General features: G+C 40.9%; 1 protein-coding gene across 1 annotated transcript in view; it reads left to right on the top strand.

Moving 5' to 3' along the window:
* LOC118329192 (protein bicaudal C homolog 1-like) overlaps positions 1–23,780 on the top strand; it is a 55,249-nt gene extending 31,469 nt beyond the window's left edge. The window contains exons 6-21 of the mRNA XM_035663199.1: positions 561–614; positions 4,684–4,866; positions 7,813–8,064; positions 9,609–9,740; positions 11,961–12,165; positions 13,907–14,068; positions 14,253–14,440; positions 14,550–14,691; positions 16,537–16,690; positions 17,195–17,354; positions 17,446–17,485; positions 18,049–18,203; positions 18,387–18,549; positions 19,216–19,379; positions 19,879–19,978; positions 21,331–23,780. Coding sequence (XP_035519092.1) covers positions 561–614; positions 4,684–4,866; positions 7,813–8,064; positions 9,609–9,740; positions 11,961–12,165; positions 13,907–14,068; positions 14,253–14,440; positions 14,550–14,691; positions 16,537–16,690; positions 17,195–17,354; positions 17,446–17,485; positions 18,049–18,203; positions 18,387–18,549; positions 19,216–19,379; positions 19,879–19,978; positions 21,331–21,458 — 2,382 coding nt within the window. The 3' untranslated portion in view covers positions 21,459–23,780. The remainder of the gene's footprint in view (positions 1–560; positions 615–4,683; positions 4,867–7,812; positions 8,065–9,608; positions 9,741–11,960; positions 12,166–13,906; positions 14,069–14,252; positions 14,441–14,549; positions 14,692–16,536; positions 16,691–17,194; positions 17,355–17,445; positions 17,486–18,048; positions 18,204–18,386; positions 18,550–19,215; positions 19,380–19,878; positions 19,979–21,330) is intronic.

The following is a 23,780-nucleotide window of genomic DNA, read 5'->3' as shown; positions in this document are numbered from 1 at the left end:
TGTGTGTGTGTGTGTAAGTAATAGGGGCCAAAGATGAACCAGACTGGCCTGCTTTATGTTTGCTTAATCATTTCTTTTTTTAATAATGGGTCCCAGAAACAGGTTTTTATTTGTTCTGGATCAGTAACACTGCAGATCTTCAGTTGCTCCAGTATAGTGAGCAGTTGCCCATGAAAGAAGGAAAAGAGGAGAGGAGAAATATAATGAGACTATTTATCAGAATTTTCATTTCTATGAAAATTAACTTAATCTGGCCTCTCGTGTTCGTGGTTGTTTTTAAAAGGTAATTTACTTTAATTGTGCGGGCCATTTTTCTAATCACAGTGTTCGACTCATGGTAACTGTAATGATGTGGTTCAAGAATATAAAACATTAACTGGAAATATGTCACAAAAAGGGGTTAGTTTTCAGTTTAGAGGAAACCTTTAAACATTTGTTGTAGATTTTGCTTACAGCATTGAAATCAAGTGCAACTGTATGCAATAATCTGAGCCACTGTTTGTCTTGGATTGGGTTTGAACTTGCTAACTGATTTACGTGTTACTTTTTATTGTGAACAGGTGTCCATTGCAGGCCAGCCAGGAGGGGTGGAGGCAGCTCGAGTAAAAATAAGGGTAAGTTGGAACTTGGCCATATTTGTCTTAAAGGGATACTCCGCCTCATTCCCTGCAGGCTTCTAAGCTTGTAGTTTTGACCTTCATGTAGCACAGCAACTGTGGTCGGCTTGAATTTCTGACAGTTGCAAATGACTTCAGTACTGACCAATTTTTACAATGGAAAAAAATATCAAAAACATCATCATATCATATTTTTTTATAATATGGCTGTTTGAGTTTGCACGCACAACCCTGATGATGACCCTGTTGAGCTTCTGAGCAGGTGATGTATTAGTTTTATGGATTGTGGTGCAACCTTTATTATTTCTATGTCTAACAAAGTGAGGCACATTTTGGCTTTGTAGTCACAAATCAAGCATCTTTTTAACTTTGCACAATGAATCAGATTGAACTTTGACACACACAGTGTCCTGCCATTTTAAGAGAGGAGGTAGGTTTGACCTCTCATTCAGAAAATATCGATTGTATATACATACAAAATAATACAAGCAGTAGAGAAGCGGGGATGCTGCTTGGCTGCAGTGAGTGCAAGGACAATGGCAGAGATTAATTATAGGAAAGCATATAATAAACCCCCTGTCTAATTAACACATTTGTGGACTGCTGTTGTTAGCCTGCAAGCCACGCCAGCTCGGCGTTTCGTTTATGTTTAAAACAATACCCACGCTGTTACATGTTCCCCCTTACTTTTAGCCGCACAATGAATAAATTTCACCTGGCGACTACAGCCTCAAAATGCCTGTCTCAGTCTCAATCCATGCTTGACCAGCTACCTCCAGCTCATGTGTTAGTCTAAAATCCAGGGTGCATCACTCAAAACAGTAACTTCCTCAATAAACAAAACATTAGACTCAAGACAGCCAACTTCCCTACCTAATTCTACCAGTGGAAGAACTCCAGGGTTACAGTAGGTAATTGTGCACTCGAGGCACAGTTTCTGCACTTTCTGTAAGCCGCAAGCACCATTCCTAACTTATTCCCAGACCACTTCCCTGGAGCAATTGTAAAATACAAGCAGGCCCTTTGGCAAGCCCATCTTCAGCCCATTTCCTAGCCTCTTCTCCATCTTCACTTTCAGTCTGACTGGAAGCCCGACCTCCAGCCTCAGCTCTGTGGGCGGAGGACCTCTGTGCTCATGTGAAGTGTTACATCCCTAAACTTTCACTTTATTTCAACACAGCAGCAGTTGTCTACAGTGAACAAGTTCCTCTACTATGGACTGACCAAAACTAACAAGGCTGTGTGCGCATGTGAGCGTGACTGAGCGAGTGAAGTGTGTGATGGGGGGAGAGAGAGAAAGAGAGAGAAAGAGAGGAAGGAAGGAAGGAGAAGGTCGTGCTGGATATTTGTGCAGTGTGTATTGGCAAATGTCGACATGTATTCATACCCATAGATCTTCGTGCTTAGTGGTTGTTTTCATAAGCAGCAAGCCACAACCCAGTTCATCTACTTTTTCGCAATGGGTGAAAAAAGAGAATAATCAAACCTAACCGTAGCAATGTTGTACAAAAGGGTTCATAATATAAGCTGTAGAGAACCACAAAGATTGTGCTGGCCTCCAAAGAATACTCAGTCAGCGGATGACTGGGGTGGATCAAGAGACAGGTTTCCCTCTTAGTCAGTTTGGTTTCTTTTGATGGAACCCATTATACCAAAATACCTTGTACGCCGTTCCATAAAGCACTCAGTACTCATGACAAGATAGTCCTAACACACATAGCTTTAATTATGTATGAGCTTCATCACTTAACCTGGAAGCAATTTCCTCAAAAACAGGAAGGGAAAAGAAGCACATATCAGAACTTCACCAAGAATAGGCTCATCTATAAACCATAATTTTCACCATTCAGTCATAATATAAAGTAGATTTTCTGTATTTGGTCAACAAACGCATATTACCTTGTCCAGAGTGTGTTAAATTGAAGTTTAATTTCTTACATTTACAAAGTGCTGATATTTTCAAATGACAGGGATATAATTTTTAGAACAAATCTGCATGCTTCATCAATAAATATGAATTAAATTTTAATTGTTTTGCACTTTAACATTTTGGGAAATATTTTTTTTTTTTTTTTTGCCAAGATGATTAGATTCTCATTTTTCTCTGTCCAGAGCTCAGCCAGTTTTCCTAGTTTAGCCTGGCTCTGTCAAAAAATTTAAAAAGCCACCTACCACTACCTCTGAAATATCACTATTAATAAGTATATCTCACTTTATTTTGTATTAAATAGGAATGTAACGAGACAAGTTTTCTTTTTAACCTGCTCAAACTGCTGTTCAGTTTCATCTGGCACCAGATTCTTATTGAAACAGACAGACATGGGAGTGGTATCTTCTTCTCATCTAACTCTCGCCAAGAAATTCAAAACAATTCCCCCAATATCAAAGACAAGGAAAAAGAGGAATGAGAGAGGATTCTTTTTTCAAAAGTAGTATTGTTTCGATTTTAAAGCTCCGCACTGTAAAATGCAGGAGTAAGAAGGGTTTATTCCACTTTCTTGACCCCCTACTGTTGAGGTTGCCAGCACACAACAGCATACAGTATGCTGCGTGTTTGGTCCTGGGTGGCCTTTAGACCACATCCTCCCAGTGGCTCAGTTGTGCCTTCTCCCTGAGCTGCATTAGCGATGAACATAATGCCCCCTCAACATTCAGAAATATTACAGTGGACTTGTAAGGTCTACTGTATTCCTGAGGCCTTCTTGGGTGGAGATCTGTTTTGAGTCTGTAACAAGTCGGTTGTTAAGGTGATGGATTCTCGGGGGACTTTTAGGAGCTTTCAGAGGTGGAGCTGACAGGCAGGTGATGAAAGGTCTGGCCGGTGGCTTTACCTCGAAGATATTTTCATTTTTCTTCATCTCTCACCCTTGTGTCAGGAGAACTGAGGCTTTTTAACAGCGCTTCTAGATTGAATACATGTGAAACTCATATCTGCCAGGTAGACTTTTTGAAAAAAGCTGAGGTCAGCTCCACCATAAAAATCAGTTTATTCTTCATTCAGTGCCTGACTCCTGCTGTTCTGCCTGTCCTCTCTTGCATTTCCCTCAGAGCTGACCTAAATTTCTCTAGCCCTCTGAGAGCGAGTGCTGAAACGTGATATAAATGTAGGGCCAAACGCATATGGGACTGATCAGGGATGCATTTCTTTGGTCAGAGCAATTCATGCTGCTTGCCCTTCACTGGCAGCCAAAACCATAGTGGCACTCTGCCCAAGAGTCACTGTTTGGATAACACTGTGTGTGTATTCATTCTCTTCTTTGTGCGTGTGTATGAACATTCCCTTCAGTTTGTCTGTGTATGGGTGTGTGCCTGTGTGATTTCTCTCCCATGCATGCATAAGTATGTGTATGCATGAAGCGAGGCCTTCCTGTCTGCATCTATTTTGTTTGAATGACTGCTGTGATACAAATGACAAGAGCTGATGTCTGTTGCTGCTCCTGTGGTTTAATTCAATGACTTGAAATGAATGTATGAGAATGAACCGTAGACCACTGATGCTTTGCCCAATTTTCAAACCATAGTTTGAAAGACTGTGTAGCCATAATGTTTAAATTTCCTAATCTCCCAAATGATACTGCCACAGTACACTGTAGCTTACTTCATGTAAAAAAAAAAAAAAAAAGGTGTCTCTCTTACTGCTGAACTTTGATAAACTTTTCTGGACTTATTTGAGCTGACAGATTTACATGCCAAGTTTTGCCACCTTCTTTTAAAACAAGGATTGTTATGTCTGTACGTCAGTTCACACAAGTCTGCACTGTATAAAGAAATCCCTGTTTTTACTTTGTGTCCAAATGGGCTTAATCAGTCTGAATGACAGCAAGCCACCATACTGAGCATGTTGTGATTTTGTAAAGAAATCTGGTATGGCATATTTTATTTCCCTATTTTCTCGCAGCAGTGGCAGCATAACGATAAGCTATCCAACTTTACGTGACTGCAGCATTTCAGCAGCTATCATGATGTGTCTGTGACACCATGTTTATAGAAATATGATGATTCTCTCACTATCATTCCACTTTCTTTTCCCTCCTCTCTCTACTCCTTCTGTCCCTCCATATTGCAGGAGTTGCTCCCTCTTGTGCTGTCTTTTGAGCTTCCCGCCATCATGCAGTCTGACCCCAGCTCCCCCACCGTGCAGCACATTTCGCAGACCTACAACCTCACAGTCTCCTTCAAGCCTCCGACTCGGCTGTACAGGGCCACCGGCGTGGTTCGCGGCTCACAGAATAATGCCAACGCTGTCAAGGTGAGGAAGGTCACAGGCTTCATGTATAATACACTTAAACCGAAACTCCCTCCTCAGTCACTCACACGCACAGGCTCTTACACACTGACGGTCAGGCACGAGGCTACATAAAAGGCACTGTTCTAAGCCATCAGGAGCAATTTGACGTTCAGTGTTTTGCTCAAGGACACTACATGGGCTGGAGGTCCCAGGGAGTGAACCAACCCTGCGATTAATGGATGACCTGCTCTACTTTGACAGTCATCATTTTTTCAATTCAGTTTTAAAGGACAGCGAGTATTTAAATGGTAAATGGGCCTGTACTTGTATAGCGCCTTTTCTAGTCTTCCTACCACTCAAAGTGCTTTTACACTACGTTTACTACTACCATTCACCCTTTCACACACAGTGAATGGCAAACTCCATCAAACTACCTGAAACAGCATCAGGAGCAATTTTAGGTTCAGTATCTTGCTTAGGATACTTCGACATGCTGCAGGAGGAGCTGGGGATTGAACCAACAACCTTCTGATTAGTGGACGACCCGCTCTACCTCTGAGCCACAGCCAGTGGTTCTTTGACTCAACCAAGCGTGTAGGAGTAGTTACAGTGGAACGTACAGTGGAAAACTTGCGAAAAATGCGAAAGACTATCTAGAGCCATTGGTTTGTCCATTCTGGGCTACTGTAGAAACATGGCTAGCAGCAGTAGATAAAACAGCTCTAAGGTAAAGAAAACACTGCAATTCTTATTTTCAGTTGATTATACACCAATAAGTACACACCTTTGAATATTATCTTCCATTTCTGCCAACAGATTCATACACTGGTTTGATTTAAGAATTTAAACACTTAAGCTGTAAACAAAGACACATCCATATCTACTTAGTAAAGAGGGCTACAACAAAATCATTGTATAATTTTTTCAACTAATCATTTCAGAGGTCTGCACATTACAATATAAATTCTGTTTTATTTTTTAATTTTACCTCTTAAATTGGAGCGAACATATGAAGAGACAAAATCATAAAGGTCATAGATTCAACTCTATAAAACATGTCCCGACATGTTAGTGCTTCATTAAAGAAATAATTTAAGAGAGTTGAAAGAAAGAAATCTTCATGCCGAATAGACACACCAAATGCCAACTACAAAAAGGCAGTGTTATTGTTAGACATGACAGAAAGTATTTATAAAAAGGTCTAATGTCAAACTCTTGTCAGTCATTTCAGTGTAACAATATTTGCGTTAATACCCTCCCTCTCCTCCACCTGTTTACATGGCGAGCCACAGACCAAGAAAAGGTTTCCAGAGCTGCACCATGTTAAAGCCCACCAACACTGTCAGCGTTCCTCACTTTTCTCATATAAACTGCCTCATTACTTTCAGCACCACAGGGGCAAGAGAGTGCTGAGAGACGTTTGGTAGCTTGAACTGGATGGCTGCTGGGTCAGCTCTCCACTAAGAAAGACCCTGCCCCACTACTGTACCAGCAGTTACATTTTTATTTTGAATTTATTTTGTGGATTATTTGGTGTTTCTTACTGTGCTCCTCCACTCTGCAGCTTGTTGGAAGTATAAACATTCCATGTATTTTATACAGATGCACTTCCAGGCGTCTTCGCATCATCTCTGCCAAATCATACCTACTTTTCTCCACTACTCTGTTAAGAATGTGGAGCTCATTTTACTCAGTTTGCCATTGACTGCAGTTGGCATATATGCATCTCTGCATTTATTTATTCATGTTTGCTTGTGCACATCATTTTGGATTTGCACGGTAGCATTGCATTTATACACATTCCTGTGTGTGTGTATGTATGTGCATATGTATGTATCCAGCAGAGTGTGTGGTAGGTCTGAGGGGTCAGTCAAGATTGGGAAGTGTGCCAGATGAAGCCTAGAGGATTAGAGGAATATGTGTGCTATGTTATGTGGTGGTGTGAGACCCTTGGAACACCTTCGAGGATTGCCAAAACCGCGGCGGATTGTTGTGTTATGTTGGCCGCAGTGTGTGAATTCCCATTGCACGCTGGAAATGACTTATTTTACTAGGCCAAGTGATGGCTTGCAGAGGCATAGCAGAGACAGGGGTATGAGACTGTTCAACTGGCCTGCAGATGCAGTGGAAAATACAATAGCTTCCTTTGGTTATGTAGAAAATACAGTGTTTTCTCTGGGCTAACATTGCTCTACTGCTATGCTCATAAACTGATTAGTGTTTAATGTGGTCTGGCCATTACTCTTAATGAAATGTTGTTTCTTTGTTCTTTGTTCATTAACTCTTTGTCACATCTTCATGTAATTTTATTTGTTCTGTTTGATAATCTTGTGAGAAATCAGGAAATTGTCCATTATATTCTTTATTATTTTATATATAATTCATTTTTACACATATGGGCATCTTCTCTTACAATAAGCATGCATTCAAAATGAGATGGAAAGAAGATCTACAGCAATTTTGATGAACGATCAAAAAAAGAAGATATGAATTATTTATCAAGCACAGATTTGCTCATTCCAGACTCTGAAATATGAGGATTTGAGAGTCTGGATGTCTTTGGATTTTGGACTGTTGGTTGGACGAAAACAAGCAATTTGAAGACATCATGTTGTCGTAGACTGAACAGTCAACAGATTAACTAATTATGGAAATGGTCATCATTTGAAGCCCTGCTAGCATGAATGTTATAGTTGTCATGTAGAATACAATTATGTCATAATTTTTTAAGACACAATCATGTTTGGCTTTTTAGCCAGACTGAAATATCTCAACAACTATTGGATAAAATTGTGTACAGACATTCGTGGTCCTTTTACAATGTATCTTTCATGATTCCTTTTAATGTAGCACCATCATCAGGACAAAATTTGAATTTGTCCAATACTTACTTTTAGTATTGTTAAAATAATAGCTTTATATATATCACATATTTTGTCAATTACCTTGTCATCCTTTTTTCCCCAGAGGGGTACCGCTCTGCTGTTGGAGCACTTAGCTGGCAGCCTGGCAAGCACCATCTCAGTCACCACCCACCTGGACATCGCACCCCAGCACCACCTTTTCATGAAGGGCCGTAATGGCAGCAACATCAAGCACATCACCCAGAGAACAGGAGCCCAGATCCACTTCCCAGACCCCAACAGCCCCCAGAAGAAATCCACAGTCTACATTCAGGGCACCATTGAATCAGTCTGCTTGGCACGGCAGTACCTCATGGTGTGTATGTTGTGTGTTTATTGACATCTGCTGGTTGAAAAGAATTACTTTAAACTGCTAAGCTTTGTTTTTGTGGTGAATGGATGGCATTGGCAATATATTCCTTACATATACAGATTCCACATGCTGTGTGGTAACTATAATGGATGTCATTGTTTCACTAACATCATCATGGTATGTGTGAATGATGCGTTGGTTTTGAGATGGGGGTTTAAGAAGAAAACCATGATTGCCTTTGGGGGTTTTGAATAGCCTTGGGAGAGATTTGTTTGGCTCTGCTCATGTTGCTGAAATGTCCAGTTATACAACAATCTAGCCGACTCAAGGTTAGCCTGCGTGATATGTAGCCACATACCTGCATGTGAGATGGTCATGCATATTTGCATCAGCTTGGCTTGAGTTCTCAATGTCCTGACTGTATACAGATTATCTTTATTGGTGTTAATGGTAATGGTTTGGCTTGCATATACAGTAGATTTTGGTGGATTTAAATTTCAGCCCTGTCTGTAATTCAGAGGTCTGCACATTACCATTAGTTTTTGGAGCAGGAGGAAGCGCCTCACATTTAAATTTCTGTTGGTTAAAAATGCTCTGTGGTCATTCTTGTTGTGTTGCCCGTGACCACTGAGGCTACCCTTATCTAAATTACTTAGGAATATAATCAGATGTCTGTTTCAAAAATGTGTAAAAGTGATAGCTGTTTAATTACCATTGGCTAAAAGCTTCTGCTGAGCTGGTGCATATAAGACATCTCGGGCGTAAAAACAGCTTTGGCTTTCTGTTTGGCGATCCATAATGTGGGGCAGTAATTGTGCCAGAGCTGCCTTCTCTTTGTCTGCGGCCTCCCATTTGGCCCCAAAGACATTTAGCAAATGCCAAAGTTGTTGCAGTGACTAAACATGACTTTCTCTTGGTCTGGACACACAAGAAGAAGCCTCTCACTGTCTGTCTGAGTAAGAAAGTGAAAAACAAGTGATTTATAAGAGAAGAGTTAGAGGGGGAGAGAAAAAGCATAGAAAGCAAAACATGGGAGAGGAGGTTGTGAGAGAAGAGACGAAGTTAGAGAGGAGTGGGGGAGTCACTCTGAAAGTAGAAGCGAGGAGTAGACATACAGGAGGGGGGAAGGAGTTCTGCTTTCGGTAGAGTACTGTGTGATTTGGCCTCTTCCAGCCAGACTGTAGATTACAGCTCCAATCTCAGGCCCTGTCAGAGCCAGTCTGGCCCTATACTCTGCTGCTAATTACACCCACTCACAATAGGAGCGCTGTCCAGCACTCAGCCCAAAATATAGATGTCTGTGGTGCTTGTGGTGGTGATCATGCAAAACAGATTGCTCTTGGCGGAATTTCCCAAGCTCTGTGTGGGATGAATCCAGCAGTGAATCTTGTATTTATTGGTATGGCCAACATGTGGGTATACAAATGGTATAGTATAAAAAATGTTTTACTACCGTTATAAGACATAACCTATAATATAGAAACATAGATATTTTACAATATCTCCTGCTGACATAAGAAAACTGTTATTTTGTGTTTGCTCCACAGGGCTGCTTGCCACTGGTATTAATGTTTGACATTAAAGAGGACATTGAGGTGGAACCCCAGTGTATCACAGCACTAATGGAGCAGCTGGATGTCTTCATCAGCATCAAACCAAAGCCAAAACAGCCCAGCAAGGTATGACACAAAGGCTTACACTAACACAGCATGGAAGGTTTTTAACGGATTTTAAGCTATGCTAGTGGTATGGCTCTAGGGATGGAAATGTTGGTTAGTCACTTCGATCAAGACTGAAATATCTCAACAACTATAAGATGGATTGCCATCAAATTTTGTATATACGTACATCCATAGTCAAGGATGCATTGATTGGTATTTAATGAAAGCATTAACATCAGTTCAAAATTTCAATTTCAAGAGAATACATTCAAAACTGCACAAAACACTAGCAACTATAAAATACTTTAATTTATGACTATTTACCTACAAAACACAAATTACAAATTACATTCCAATCAATCTCAACTTTACTTTTATTTATATAGATCTAGCATCTAGCGGTGTAGTTGCAGATTACAACCACTTTGCCTCACCCTCCCGTTCTAAGCGTGTAGGAGAACCTGGTGGCTGTGAAATAAAATAATTTAGAAACATGGCAGCATGATGGACCCGCTCCCTCTGTAGATAAAAACTGTCCATTGTAAGGTGATAAAAAGGTGGTCATACACTAATGAAAACATACCTATGACTATTATGTTCCATTTCTGCCAAAAGATCCTGTTACACACTGGACCTCTAAGGTGCAACGTTAAAGCTAAATGAACAAGATTAATGAAATGAATCAGCCCTGCCAATAAACCCAAACCGCCACTGAAACGACAGTTTAGAAGGAAACATCCTAACTTTTCACCCTGAGAAAAACATAGTTGCTGTCTTACTTGTTCAAATGTCAGACAGAGGGGAAAAAAAGACTACCAAGAAACAAATAAGCCACTGTTCCATTTGAGAATTAGCCTACCCTTCGTCAAATGTCACAGCATGACATTGAAATAAATTATAGATTGCCATGTCACATTTCATCACTTTTATGAAAATAAAAAAGAAAAACTGGAACCTTGTACTGAAGGGAATCATGCCATACCACCACTGAGAAGAGTTTTGGCAAATTGACATCTACCACAGTGGGGAATCACAGTGTGCTCTCTCCTCTGCACACATCCTGCCATGGGTGTTTCACCTGATGGACGGGAACACTAAATCTTTTTATAGTGCCTCATCTGTTCCAGCTAAAAAGAAACTGGCTTGATTTGCATGTGTTCTTAGTAAATCAAGCAGTAAATCGGAGGCACACTCATTCACCTTTTTAGTAAATAAAGCCAGTATTAGTGACACATGTTATTCATTTCCATATTATATTGTGATTTGCAACCTTACAGTAACTGTGGTGCACACCTGTGTTATAGTCAAAGCCAACTAAGCCTCTAAAGTTACTCATGGTCTACTGTTCTACAACACATAGTATTTGTCATCATATTTCACCACTTGGCCTAGTCCTGACAGTCTCTTCGAGGTGCCCACGTCCCACCCAGAGCCAGGGCTCAATGCCCAAAACCAGACAGGCTTGTGGGGACTGGTGCGGAGGTGCCAGTGTAAATACTGACCCAGCCCAGATCCTCTTAAGAACCCTTCACTTAAACATTTTAACGAGGTGACAGCAGTAATCCAAAAGACCCGTCCAAATGCTATGTCGTAGCCTCCATGGTCCCGGCATTCTGGGAGATCCATAAGGAGGGTGTGTGTGTGTGTGTGTGTGTGTGTGTTTGAGAGACTGATTGTGATTGGAATCCATTTTTTTTGTCAGCTCCACTCTGCCAAAAACGCAAAGAGTCAGTACATGATTTGTGCTCACGTCCAGTTTTATTTGATGTTTATGGAGGGCAGGGTTCCTGTTGATGTGGAAAATGTAGAAGTCATTTCTCTCACTGATTTAAAATATTTCCCGTTTATAATTCTTTATGGATGACTTAGTGCCTCATAGTATAACAGTCCTTGAATACCTAGTATTGCCTCATATTCTCTTCATTCATATCAATGAGCGAGATATGGTGTGTTATTAAAGTGATTAAGAAAGGCTTTCTCTCAGACTTTGCTCTCATGTCTCCTTCTCTCTCCCACACTGCCTCAATATTTATTCTCCTAATCTAACCCTTAATACCCTCTTCCTTCCTCCCCTTTATGTTTGTCTCCCCCATATCCTCCCTCTCACTCTCTATCTCTGGTGCCAACATTCCCTACCCTATCTATCCCTCGCCCCTCCCCTGCTTTTCCTCTTCTGCCCCTCTCCCCGTTCTGCATTTTGGTTTCTCATCACCTCTCCCTTTTCCCTCAATATCTAAGTCTGTCATAGTCAAGAGCGTGGAGAGGAATGCAGTGAACATGTACGAAGCGCGGAAATTTCTCTTGGGCCTGGAGAGCAACGGAGTGTCATCCTCCTCACCCTCTGTGGTGTTGAATCCCAGCACCAACGGCCCATCCCCGTCCCTTATCTGCCCCGTTGGCCTGGACATCCTGGCCTCAGCTGGCCTGGGGCTGAGCAATCTCGGTAATGACACTGTCAAAACTTGTGTTTTTTTATTCTTTTACTTTTTCCATGATGATGGAGATGAAATGTCTTTGTAGAGGAACTAATGTCCTCATACATCAATGTCATTCGCATCTGTACCATTCACATACTCAACACTAGCAACACATCCATTAAAGATATATTTGAGTCAGATCTCCTCAAAGCCTGTTATCACCTGGTTAACTGAATCACTGAGTGCAAGTGATTTTAAAGTCAGATACAAATATCCTCTCAACACTCACATAAATCACAGCCAGTGAGTCATTGCAATATCATCTCTGTTTGTGCTTTACAGTAGGAGTTGTTCGACTAAAGAACTAGCCTCACCATGATGCCAAGAAATGAGTCCCACACATACAAATCTTTGATCAGCCAACCATCAGAAAATAACCTCAATACGAATTTAGTTGTGCCACTTTGAATGAATCGTGAGCTTATGAATCATATCATGATGAACGGTTATAATTGCGTAGGAGTTTGTTTTTCTGCAGCGCTGACCTCAACATGAGTTCAGCTTGGAACAGATGTCAGGATTCTGTTTGTTTCCAAGGGTGAATTTTAATTGACTGTAGCAAGAGTGGTATAATATAATGCATATTTAGCCCCAGTTATCTGCTCTTAGCTTTAATATGATATCGTTTTGTTGGGTTTAGACTTTACAAACATGGAAATTAAGATATGAGTAATGCATCATTGGCAGGGGGAAAAGCAGATAGGGGGATAGTGGAAGCTGACAGGAAGTAGCTCATGGCTATAAGCACAAGCCAGCAATAGAGCCATCACAGTTTATCTCTTTTATAAGTTTAAATATAAATGCAGTTTCTTTTGTGTATCTACAGTATATCATCAATTGCTAACCACAAATCTACATGATATTACTTAGAGATTGTCTTACCATGTTTAAAAGAAGAGGAATATGACAATAGTTTAGTAATAATATCCATAATATATTTGTTTACTTTTATTTATTTTCTCCAGCCATGGAGTTCTAGGTCTTTGTGGTATTTGGAGTAACTGAACAGTGATATTAGGTCTTTATTTGTGTTGATAATATTAGATGATCCCAGAGATATATTTTTTGCACATTTTGTTCAGATTACCTTTATTTTATGTCCTTGTGTCCCCACCAAATGAGATAGGAAAATTAAAAAAAATAAAATAATTGGTCACAAAAAAGTCCTAGTACAGTAGAAATGGGTTCTTGCTGTCTCTTTTAAACCCAGGGGCCCGGGGGTGAAGCTGTGGACGGCCACATCCTGGCCTTTAGTAATTGCTACATGCTTGTCTTCCTCAGATTACAGCCCAGTCTGCCAGAAGAATCCCTGGCCTTATTCCTGGAGCCAAACTAGCCCCTTGTTAAAGCCACAGACCTGCTTCTTTCTGTTTTCATACACTGTGTTTGGGTTAAGACACCAAGCACCACATTGTTGGTGCTCTCAATAACATGGTTTTATTGGGTATGAGGACACACTAGATATGCAATTTTGCATCCATGACCTTGAAGAAATGTAAGAAATTCTTCCCCTCATTTGCTGTCTGGTTGATGACAGTTTGATGGACTTCCAGTTAAATAGCTGGAAGACCAAGATTATTTCTTAGGGCCTGAGTGTAACGTGTGATTAGCTTGAAAAATGGCTTTGTGCTTTGACAGGACCACCAATGATCTATTAATCTCCTGTTCGCTCCTTCATTTTCCCCCCTTCCTTTATGTTGTGCTCAGGTTTCCTGGGTGCGACGGCGGCCCACTCTCTCACCAACTCTGCTGCCCCAAACGCTGTCCTCAACAGCTTAAACTCCTCCATGAGCCCCCTGCAGACCCCAAGCCCCAGCAACCCCACACCCCCCCCCTCCCTGTGGCCTAGTTCACTCACCAGCACCCAAGGTTGGTATTTTGCCCATTGTCTCTTCTTATTGTTTGATTACATCTTGAATAAGTAGGTATATGGATAGGCAGACAGAAAGCTACATGTCTCAAGGATAATAGTTCACCTGTCCGTTATGAACTACTAAAAGTTCACAATGTACACAACTGTTAATGCTACATTCTTCACTGCTCATGTTTTCAGGCTTCTCATCTCAGCTGATGCTGCACCCTGCCACCCAGGCCACCCTGAGTAGCATCCTGCTGTCGGGCGTGCAGGGTTACACACAGAGTACTCCATCCCCTCCGCCAGGCCTTGCTCCCATAGATAAGCAGCCCAACGGGGTCCCTGACTGCAACAAGGGCCCCTGCACTCTCAATGGACATGTCAAGGTTGGACCATTTATAAACTGTATGCTGCATTAGTTCACTTTGAATTTCTTTTTTGGTAAACTTCACTTGTCTTGTATGTATTTTGCTCTGTGTGTGCATCCATGTATAGCATCCTGGCTCAGTCTATGGGAGGATAGCAACTGCGTCACTTGCAGAAACAGTTTTGAGTCCAGCCCCATGTGACTCGGTCCAGGAGGCAAGTGGACACAATCCATCAGAACCACTGTCCAGCAAGTCCAGCCCAGATGAAGGTACTCTCGTAAAGAAACTCCACCAGCCTGCTTCACGCACTATGCAAAATGTCCTTAATACCACTATATGTTGTTGTATTTTTCAGTGGCTAAACTTCAGTATTTACTGCATAGTATTGCATCATTGCTCTTATTTTATAGTAAAACATTATTTTACTATAAATGTTTTACCATACAATACAAAACTGATTTTGTATCGGGTCATTTTTGGATGGATAAGGAGGGTTGATATTGTCTGTGCTTACAGACCAAATTATACTTTACCTGGCCACATAGCTGCAAGGGTTTGCTTGATGTAAATTGCGTCATCTGCCCACATGCAGCCCGAAATTTATATTTATTTAATTTTCTGGCCGTACACAACAAAAAACATGTAAAACATGTCAGTGTCATCCAATGTGGTACACACACAACCTCGTCCTCATCTTTGTTTTTCTGTATGAGTATATCTAGCCCTAAATTGTAGAGGTTTGTGAAGGCGCCTGCATTTCCTAGTCCATCCTGTTCTATCCTGTACACTTTTCTCTTATTAGGCAATAGGCAGGCACAGCCTGTCATCTGTATTGGCTAGTGACGCCAGTATATTTAAGTCTGTTTTAAAGAATTTCTAATCTAAGATTACATTGTTGACATATACATTGTCAACCAGTTCTAGTTGACATAGCTGAGAACTGCTTATTTTTCTCTTACCCTGTGCTGCTTGTCACAGTCTTGTAAATCACAGTGCACTCACCATATATTGAAGTATTGTTTTTTAAATCAGCGAATATCAGATAACATGCGCTGATATGATACCGATACCGCTGCGATATAATGACATATTGCAGATTTTTTGCCCTCTAGTGAGTCAGTTATTTTAAAGACGCACTTAAAATTTTGTGAGTTATGTGTGATTGTAACCTCGGATAGACAGAATTTTTTGCTGTTTTCGACATTGCAGGACCTCGGCCTTGCAGACATAACATAAATGTCCAATTTATGCTTTTCCACCTGAGATTTATGTAACCCTTAAACCCACTTTGAGGAAATTCCTTAAATTAACTTATTTCTATTTCTTTATACTGTCCTCCTAACCTCATACTCCCTCTGACTACGTTTATTGTGTTGGAACGGAGACAGATTAACTGCTGGTCTCCTTGCGGTTCAGAAAGGCCCTCATTTCCTCTGTGTCTTACACTTTGCGGTTTTCCCCTCAAACTTTCACTCTCACGCGTCTCGGTTTTCCGCGCTGTTTTCTGAGCTTGTCCTCCCCCAATGTGGTGCATCCCAGTAAGATTTCCTCTCCCTCCCTTACCTCCTCCTGTGTCGCAGAATGTGTTTGGACTGGCTCGCCCCGTCTGACTCGACTCAAATCAGGGAGTGCAGGGAGATTGTTCAAACATTAAACCCAAGAGAGCTTCATTAGATTGACTGACATCATATTATTTTACGCTATACAGTACACCATGCAGATATTCTTGATTATACACATGCATATATCTGCACACTCATACATCCTGTTACACAGAACAGGTTTCTGTCAGGCTGATAGTAGAGAAGCTGGGGAAAACCCACTATAATTACAGCTGCTGTGATTTTAATTAATCCAGGATTCAACTGAGACTTTTCACACTTAAACGCATGCACACATACATTGGCCACCAAAATTCACACACTTCTTAACACTGAGGAACTTAGTCACTGCTGACAGACAGGCTGTGCATGGCAGAGATTGAAAAATCTGATGAATGCTGTGAATATTGTGTATTTTCTATACAGAAGTCTGTGTTGTTTAAACGTTGGACCAATTAACAGGAAAGAAATAAGAAGGATAATCAAAATATGTTTGCCTTTTGTTTCCTTCAGGCTCTGACACATTTGTGGAAGTGGGCATGCCCAGAAGCCCCTCTCACTCAGCCAATGGGAGCGAGCTGAAACAGATGCTGGCTTCATGTAAGACGTCATCAGGGAAACGACAGGCTGTGGAGCTCCTGCAGGGCACCAAGAACTCCCATCTACAGTATGTGTGAATCTAGAGATCATTTACAGCTTGTCTTGATACTGTTTAGCATCCCTTCTGAGATCATTTACAGCTCATGCTGTTACAGTTTGGCAGTCCTCTATTAATTCATTCACACATGGACAAAGTGATATCCACAGAAACACTGGGACAAAAACTGGGAATCAAACCCAAGAATACAGATTGTATTTTAAAAAGTTGGACAAAACTAGATGATAACACACAAACTAGCAGAGATGGTTATTTTATCCCATATGGAGATTTAGGAGTTTATGTGTAGGCTGCCATATGGACTGGGTTACACACACTCACCCTGGACAGCACAGTTATTAGAATAACCATCTGTTTCTTAATAAAACCTTGTACATAGTTAAACCTGACGAACCAGGGACAGGCTCAATGATATTGTGAGGAGATGAGATTAAGGAGGTTACAACTCTGTCCTTTTTGTACCTTTAGGCTAGATTTTCTTTACTCAGCACTTTTTTTGTGTGATCCCAACAGCTCTGACTGTCTTCTCTCGGACGCTGAGTCCAGCTCATCAGACAGTCCTGTGGCAGATAAGAGGGCACCTGGCAGCGAGCGTGCAGCAGAGAGGGCAGCACAGCAAAATGAGAGGGAGAGAATCAGATTGGCACCACAGACCTCTTTTGCCAACATGCAGGTACACACACACACACACATCCAACACACACAAAACACAGCTTCCAGGGTAATAAGTAATGATGGAATAAAACTGTCTGTTGTCTTTTCAGGCGTTTGACTATGAACAGAAAAAGCTGCTGGCAACCAAAGGTAAGTTGACATTTGCGTCTGGTCAAATACTACATTGTCATTAGTAGTGCCTGGATGTAGCCTATAGTTTAGCCTTGTGTAAGGACAGACCACATAGAAAGAAAACAACTGCCAGTAGGTTTATCAACATTTATGTGCCCCCTGAAAAAGCATTTTTGGAAGAGGACTCAATTTTTCTCTTGCAAACTTGTATCCCAACGGATAGAAGTTTTAGTAAATGGCCAAAATGTGTAATTCACAGCTCTTAAACCGCAACTTCTGTTTGGTGGATCCATAATTACAAATTCAAGCACACAAAACTCTCTAAAAATTTTGTGAGACTTCCAACTATGTGAATCAAGCCAAAATGTGTATACAATTACATGTAAAACCTCAATTTAATTTTATGCGGCTGCTCTAAAAAGTATCAAGTGTTAACAACAAGTAGATGCACGTGTAACATTGTAATCAGTGCAGAAAAGTCGCTTTATGAAAGTGAAATTAAACAGGTAGTTTACGGTTGCATATCACTGTATGACTGTATGATTGTATCACTGTATCACTGTATGACTGTATTCACACAGCTATGTTAAAGAAGCCCGTGGTGACTGAGGTGCGGACCCCTACCAACACTTGGAGTGGTTTGGGCTTCTCAAAGTCCATGCCAGCTGAGACCATTAAGGAGCTGCGAAGAGCCAATCATGTTCCATACAAGCCCAGCATGAGCACCACCTACGAGGTCAGACATACAGGGCCGTAGTGCCATTCTCATCGCCTCTGATAAATAAGTTCACCCTCTTTGGCATTTACTGTCATGTTTTTTTTTTTTTTTTGTCTTACCATATACAATGACAAGTAGATGCAGTTTAGTCTGTCAGAACTACTCGTTAAATGTTGGGATTTTCTTTGTTTTCTCTCTCAGGGTTCCCCGCTGTCCTTGTCTCGATCTAACAGCCGGGAAGGTATCGGGAACGGCAGTGACTCTGACAACTGGCGAGAGAGGAATGGCACCGGTAACGGACTGCCAAGTCACGCTGAGTTCCCCTCCGCTGTCAGCAGCCCGAAGAGGAAACAGAACAAATCTGGTCAGTTAAGCATATTTTTGTAATATCAGTGATACAAGGACAAACAAGCACTGATAACGTTTAAGCATTGGATTAGTCAACACTGTCAGCATCAAGAATAAGTACATCACAATTACAAAGAGTAACAGAATATGTTATTACATTTTTGCCACTGATGGTGAATTAATTTCACAGAAAGACTTAATAGACTATAGTCAAAAGGTCACATTTTTAATTTACTCCTGTGTTTAATAAGCTTTAAATAATGCCACACTGAAGAGAACAGATTAAGTATACACTCAAGAGAAATCACCATCTGCTCAAAAGTGAATTTGTCTTAAAATGTGTGTGCACCGTTATCTACACATGCTGAATTTGGTCTTCATGCTTATGTGTGTGTTTTTTCTTTGCAAAGTTCAGAGATGGAACTTATGCAAATTTCCATCCAATCTGCCTCTTATACCAATCTAGCTACTTTGGAGCTATAGTGGTCTCATCATTCAAAATTTGTAGCACATTGAATTTTCTATTCGGACTTTCATACACATCTACATTTGTTGCAGCTAAATATTCTTTGTTTCTTTGTATGACTTAACGCCTGTGATAGCTCGGTTGTGAATGAATTATTATGCTTCCTTAAAATTATTATGTGTCTCTTAATTTTTGCCCTAATCCATTGGTGAACAGCTGCAGAACATTACCTCAGCAGCAGCAACTACATGGACTGCATCTCTTCTGTAACTGGCAGCAACGGCTGCAGCCTGAACTCGTCTCTGAAAGGCTCAGACCTGCCTGAGCTGTTCAGCAAGCTGGGCTTGGGGAAGTACACAGACGTCTTCCAGCAACAAGAGGTAGCATAAAATGAGAATCCACTTCTTCTTGTGTTAGGATTTTAACTATGGGACGTAAGATCTGGAGACAGACTCTGATTCTCCAAAATTGTAAGCCTACCCTTAGCTGTTCTTTGTCTTTTAGCAAATGTTGTCACGCTAACATGGTGAACCTGGTTACCTACCCGATGAACATCAGCATGCTCACTATGAGCATGTTGCACACTTTATGGGCATATTTACTTTCTTGTGAGGGAACAGGTTTGCCAACATTTGCTGTTCTGTACTGTTAAAATGTGTGTTGGAGGATGGCATGTACAGTATATCCATTGGGAACATTTATAATAAAAAGAGCATTGCATTATAGTATTTTTAGCTATGGGTGGCAATTTTATTACAGCTGTTATACTAAGGACGCCACTTGTTTTAGTCATGCCGATGCTGGTAGAAGGTCTCCTATTAGTAGGAGTTTCTGAATTGTGGTAACAAAATTGTTAAATGGAATTGTTGCTGCTTCCAGATTGACCTCCAGACATTCCTGACTCTAACAGACCAGGACCTGAAGGAACTGGGCATCACCACCTTTGGAGCCCGCAGGAAAATGCTGCTCGCCATCTCAGGTACAAATGAAGAACACGTCTTCTATTTTTAATGCCGCCCCTCGTCCCTGTCTTTCTCTGTTATCACCTGTCCAACATGAACATAGGGAAAGAGTACAGAGTAAACACATTTGACCAGCTCTGCCCTGGAGCCACGTCCTGCCAGCTCACTCCTGCTGAAGGCACTTCACACAAATTAGCTTGTGTTAAAGTTCCCTATTTTGTCTGTCTCTGCAACAATTCTGTGTGGAGCCCAGCTGTGTAGAAGAAAAAAAAGTGAACTCCAACTGACCATCCACACTGGCAACCACTGGATTTGAAAGCAATAGGTGGCCCTTATTATTGGCAGAGTAGTAGACAAGACAGTACTGTTGTAACAAATGTATGTTGTAAATGTACCAAAACAACGCGTTGCAGTAATTTGCAGCAGCAGGAGTCAATGGGATTAAGACGCATTCTTCTCAGATGAGTGTGTTGGTATTTCTCCAGTTGTTCCAGCTGCCCTGATGCTGATGTAGACTCTGTCCTGTTGTTGCAATAGATCTAATGTGAATGTTGTGGGTGTCATCACTGATGTCATATTTTGGACATTGTATTAGGTGGAGTTGTTAGGCTTCCTAAGTTATTCATGCTCGTGTTGGGATCATGAGCTTCCTGCCATGGATTTTCTGTAAAGTTCAGAACCCTCTGACCGGAGCCAGGGTTGACAGTGAGAGCAACGAGGGGAAATGGCGAGACCAGTGCGCTGATTATTAAGGAAGCAGAGGGATCCAAGGCTAGAATTGGTTTTGCTGCCTGACGCCTCAGCCAAGTACGGGTCAACTTTCATCTCTGCTGACGGGCTCTGGGGCTCCAAAAAAGAAACATGCACGCCTCTGTCTCTTTGTCTTTGTGTTTTTGCCTCTCATTATAGAGAGATAGAAAGCCAGTCGAGGCAATCCAGGTTTTAACTTCCTGCCAGTCTGCCAGTAAAAGAGCTACTAGAGTGAGCTGCCTGTCTCCAGTATTCAAACTGAAGGTTTATGCTGGCAGCGACCGAACGTGGCTATCATATGAATTACTTCAGAGATGCCAGAGTGTGCTTCTGACATTTTTATGAAAGCATTTTGTCCAAGCTGCTGTGTAAAACCAGATGGACACAAAGAGGTCTTTTGTTGATCTGAGCAATCCTGTAGTGATTTCAATCCAATTTTCTTGTCATTGTTGATCAATGGGGGCTAAAAAGAAATGTTAACATACTCCCTGGCTTGTGTTTATTTCTTTACTTTGATTTACTTTACAGCTCCCAAAGCAGCACTAGAACATTTACCATGTTTGTATCACCTTTGCTACCACTAATGCTTTGTGGTGATCTTTTTTTTTTTTTTTTACAGAACTAAACAAGAACCGGAGGAAGCTATTTGAGCCACCCATCAGGTCCTCCTTCCTGGAAGGGGGAGCGAGCGGCCGCCTCTCTCGTCAGTTTCACGCAGACATGGCCAGCATTAGCGGGCGATGGTAGGCACCTCCCAGGCCATCCCAGAACCGTCCATGATTGGAGACCTGCCTCCAGTATGTTTCTGTGCCTCAGCAGCCCAGGTTTCAGTGGTTGTTTACCCTCTTTCAGCTTCAGCTGAATTAAGACTGTTCAAAATGTTGTCGTTGCCATATAGTATAAATACATATATTTTAAAAAGAAGCCATAGTTTTATCTGAAGTGCCAACAAAAAAATGGATGTCTCAGATACATGGGGTTCAGTGTTCACTCCTAATAGAGCCATTGAGTCTATCTGGAGCATTTATATATGAAGGTTGTTGTTATGGTTCTGAAGAAGGGTACTGTCCAGTGTTTCTCTCCACTTTGTGTTCAAGGGAACAGGCAGAATGATTAGTACAATCGTTTTACACATTGATACTACCTGCATTTGTATTATGCTGTAGTATCAGTGACATGCACTTTAATAATACTAGACTTTTGCCTGTGAGAGCCTAATTCCTTAGATTGAAATAATAATAACTATGCATTTTTTTTATTGACTAAAAGCACAGAAGTATTTTGTACCAAACCAAATGTAAGCACTTAACCAGTGGGCTTTGGGCACCACCAAATGAAGTGTAAAATGTGTCAGCATGCCAAAGTGGTGACTTAATCAACTTTAACACATATACCAAAGGAAAGTATCATTGTAGCCTTTGACCTTTGGCTGCCTTAAGTGTTGTGGTTGGTGGACATTCCTCCGAGGTCAGTGTTTGTGCCCAACGGCAGTCTGTTTGTGTGTATTTCTAGGCAAAACAAAAAAAAATCAAATATTTTGTACTCATTATGCATTATGATTTTATTTTTAGTTTTTATTACCATTTTAGGGGAATGGGTGGGATGTTTAACGGTAATCAGTTTACATATGTATTTTTTATACATTCATGAATGATTTTCTATGATTTTGTAATTAGTTTTTTTTTTTTTCTTCTGCCCTTTAATCTGTGGAGCCGTAATATGGCTGTGCCATTAGACAGCAGCAGAGACATGAGGCAGTTAGGCTAAGCTTTATAGGCCTCTCTCTGATTGTGTCAACAGGCATCTTTTCTGTGGTTTTCCTCCTCTGTTTGTTTATAGCACATGGTCTTTTTTTTCTCATCTGTTATTTGTCAGTGTTGGCCTCCCTGTGGCCCCTTCTGTGTGCCTAAAATCTCACAAAGCACTCCTCCATGTATCCAGACCATGAGTTGCTTTGCTAGAATTGTGTGCCTTTTTTGTCTTCTTATTCACTGGCTGTTCCACTTAGAGCAAGGAAAGACCTCATACCAGAGCAAGGCCATGCCTTTGTAGTGAAAAGTGCCAATGTACATAACTAGTTTTTCAGCAGGGAGATATTTCGTTAAGAACACTAATATTTTGGTCTGACCGTACTCTCCAGATAGGAGGGTCATCACACAAAGAACCAGTATATTCACAGCCAATTTAGTTTCATGTGAGCATTTCTACAAGAGACACAAATAAGGAACCAAAGTCATCAGAGGGACTGTGAGATTTAAGATTAAAACAAATAAACATTTGGAATTTTGTATTATCAGTGGTGCAATCTAATATCCAGGAAACCTGGTTAAGCAGTGTTTAATGAAGTAACAGGATTATGCATGCTGCAGTTTATCATCAAAGCTTGTTTTTCTGGGCTCCTGTATTATGTTCGGTCATGTATTTTGAAAAGGAAAACATCCTTTTTCCGACAGTTCATTAACTTTGGATAACTCAAGTGGCTTTTTTTTGTGTGTTTTGTTCTTAAGCTTTATCAGAAGATTTAGCCCACAAGCCAATCGGTCTTCCAAGGTCCTGAGCACTTTGTATCAAGTGCAATTAAGTGCCTCTTTGTAAAGTTTTTTTCTGTGTGTTTAAATGTGTTTATATTTTCAGTTCAATAAGTATAAACGCTAAGACTGAAGAATTTCTTATCTTGGCTTAGATGAGAGTACAGTGTATAAAATCTATTAGGTATGTAGAGGATGCTTCTGAGAAATTATCACTGTCCCAGTGCATGAACATTTATCTTGACAAATTTAACTATGACAGAAAGTAATAGCAGTCCTCATACAATCTGAGACAGAGAGAAGTCGACCATTTGTCACCTCTCTGCGATTCGCAATGATGCCCTTTGCGGTAACTTGTTTATCATGTTCACTTTTAACCACTTTCCACCCTTCCTCTCATCTGATTTGAGCCATTCTCAATGTGGTTGTCAAGTTTAATAACGCTATACTAAATAATATTTTGACATGGTTGCCGACGTCAACCAGGTAATTGTCGTTTTTTTTTTTTTTTTTTTGAGGTCTTAAGAAAAGAGGGAAAAAG

This window comes from Morone saxatilis, unplaced genomic scaffold (assembly GCF_004916995.1).
Source record: "Morone saxatilis isolate NCDOM2014 unplaced genomic scaffold, NCSU_SB_2.0 Contig19, whole genome shotgun sequence".
In the NCBI taxonomy this organism is placed as follows: Eukaryota; Metazoa; Chordata; class Actinopteri; family Moronidae; genus Morone; species Morone saxatilis.
Note: the sequence above shows the minus strand (reverse complement) of the source record. Positions and strands in the feature narration are given on the sequence as shown.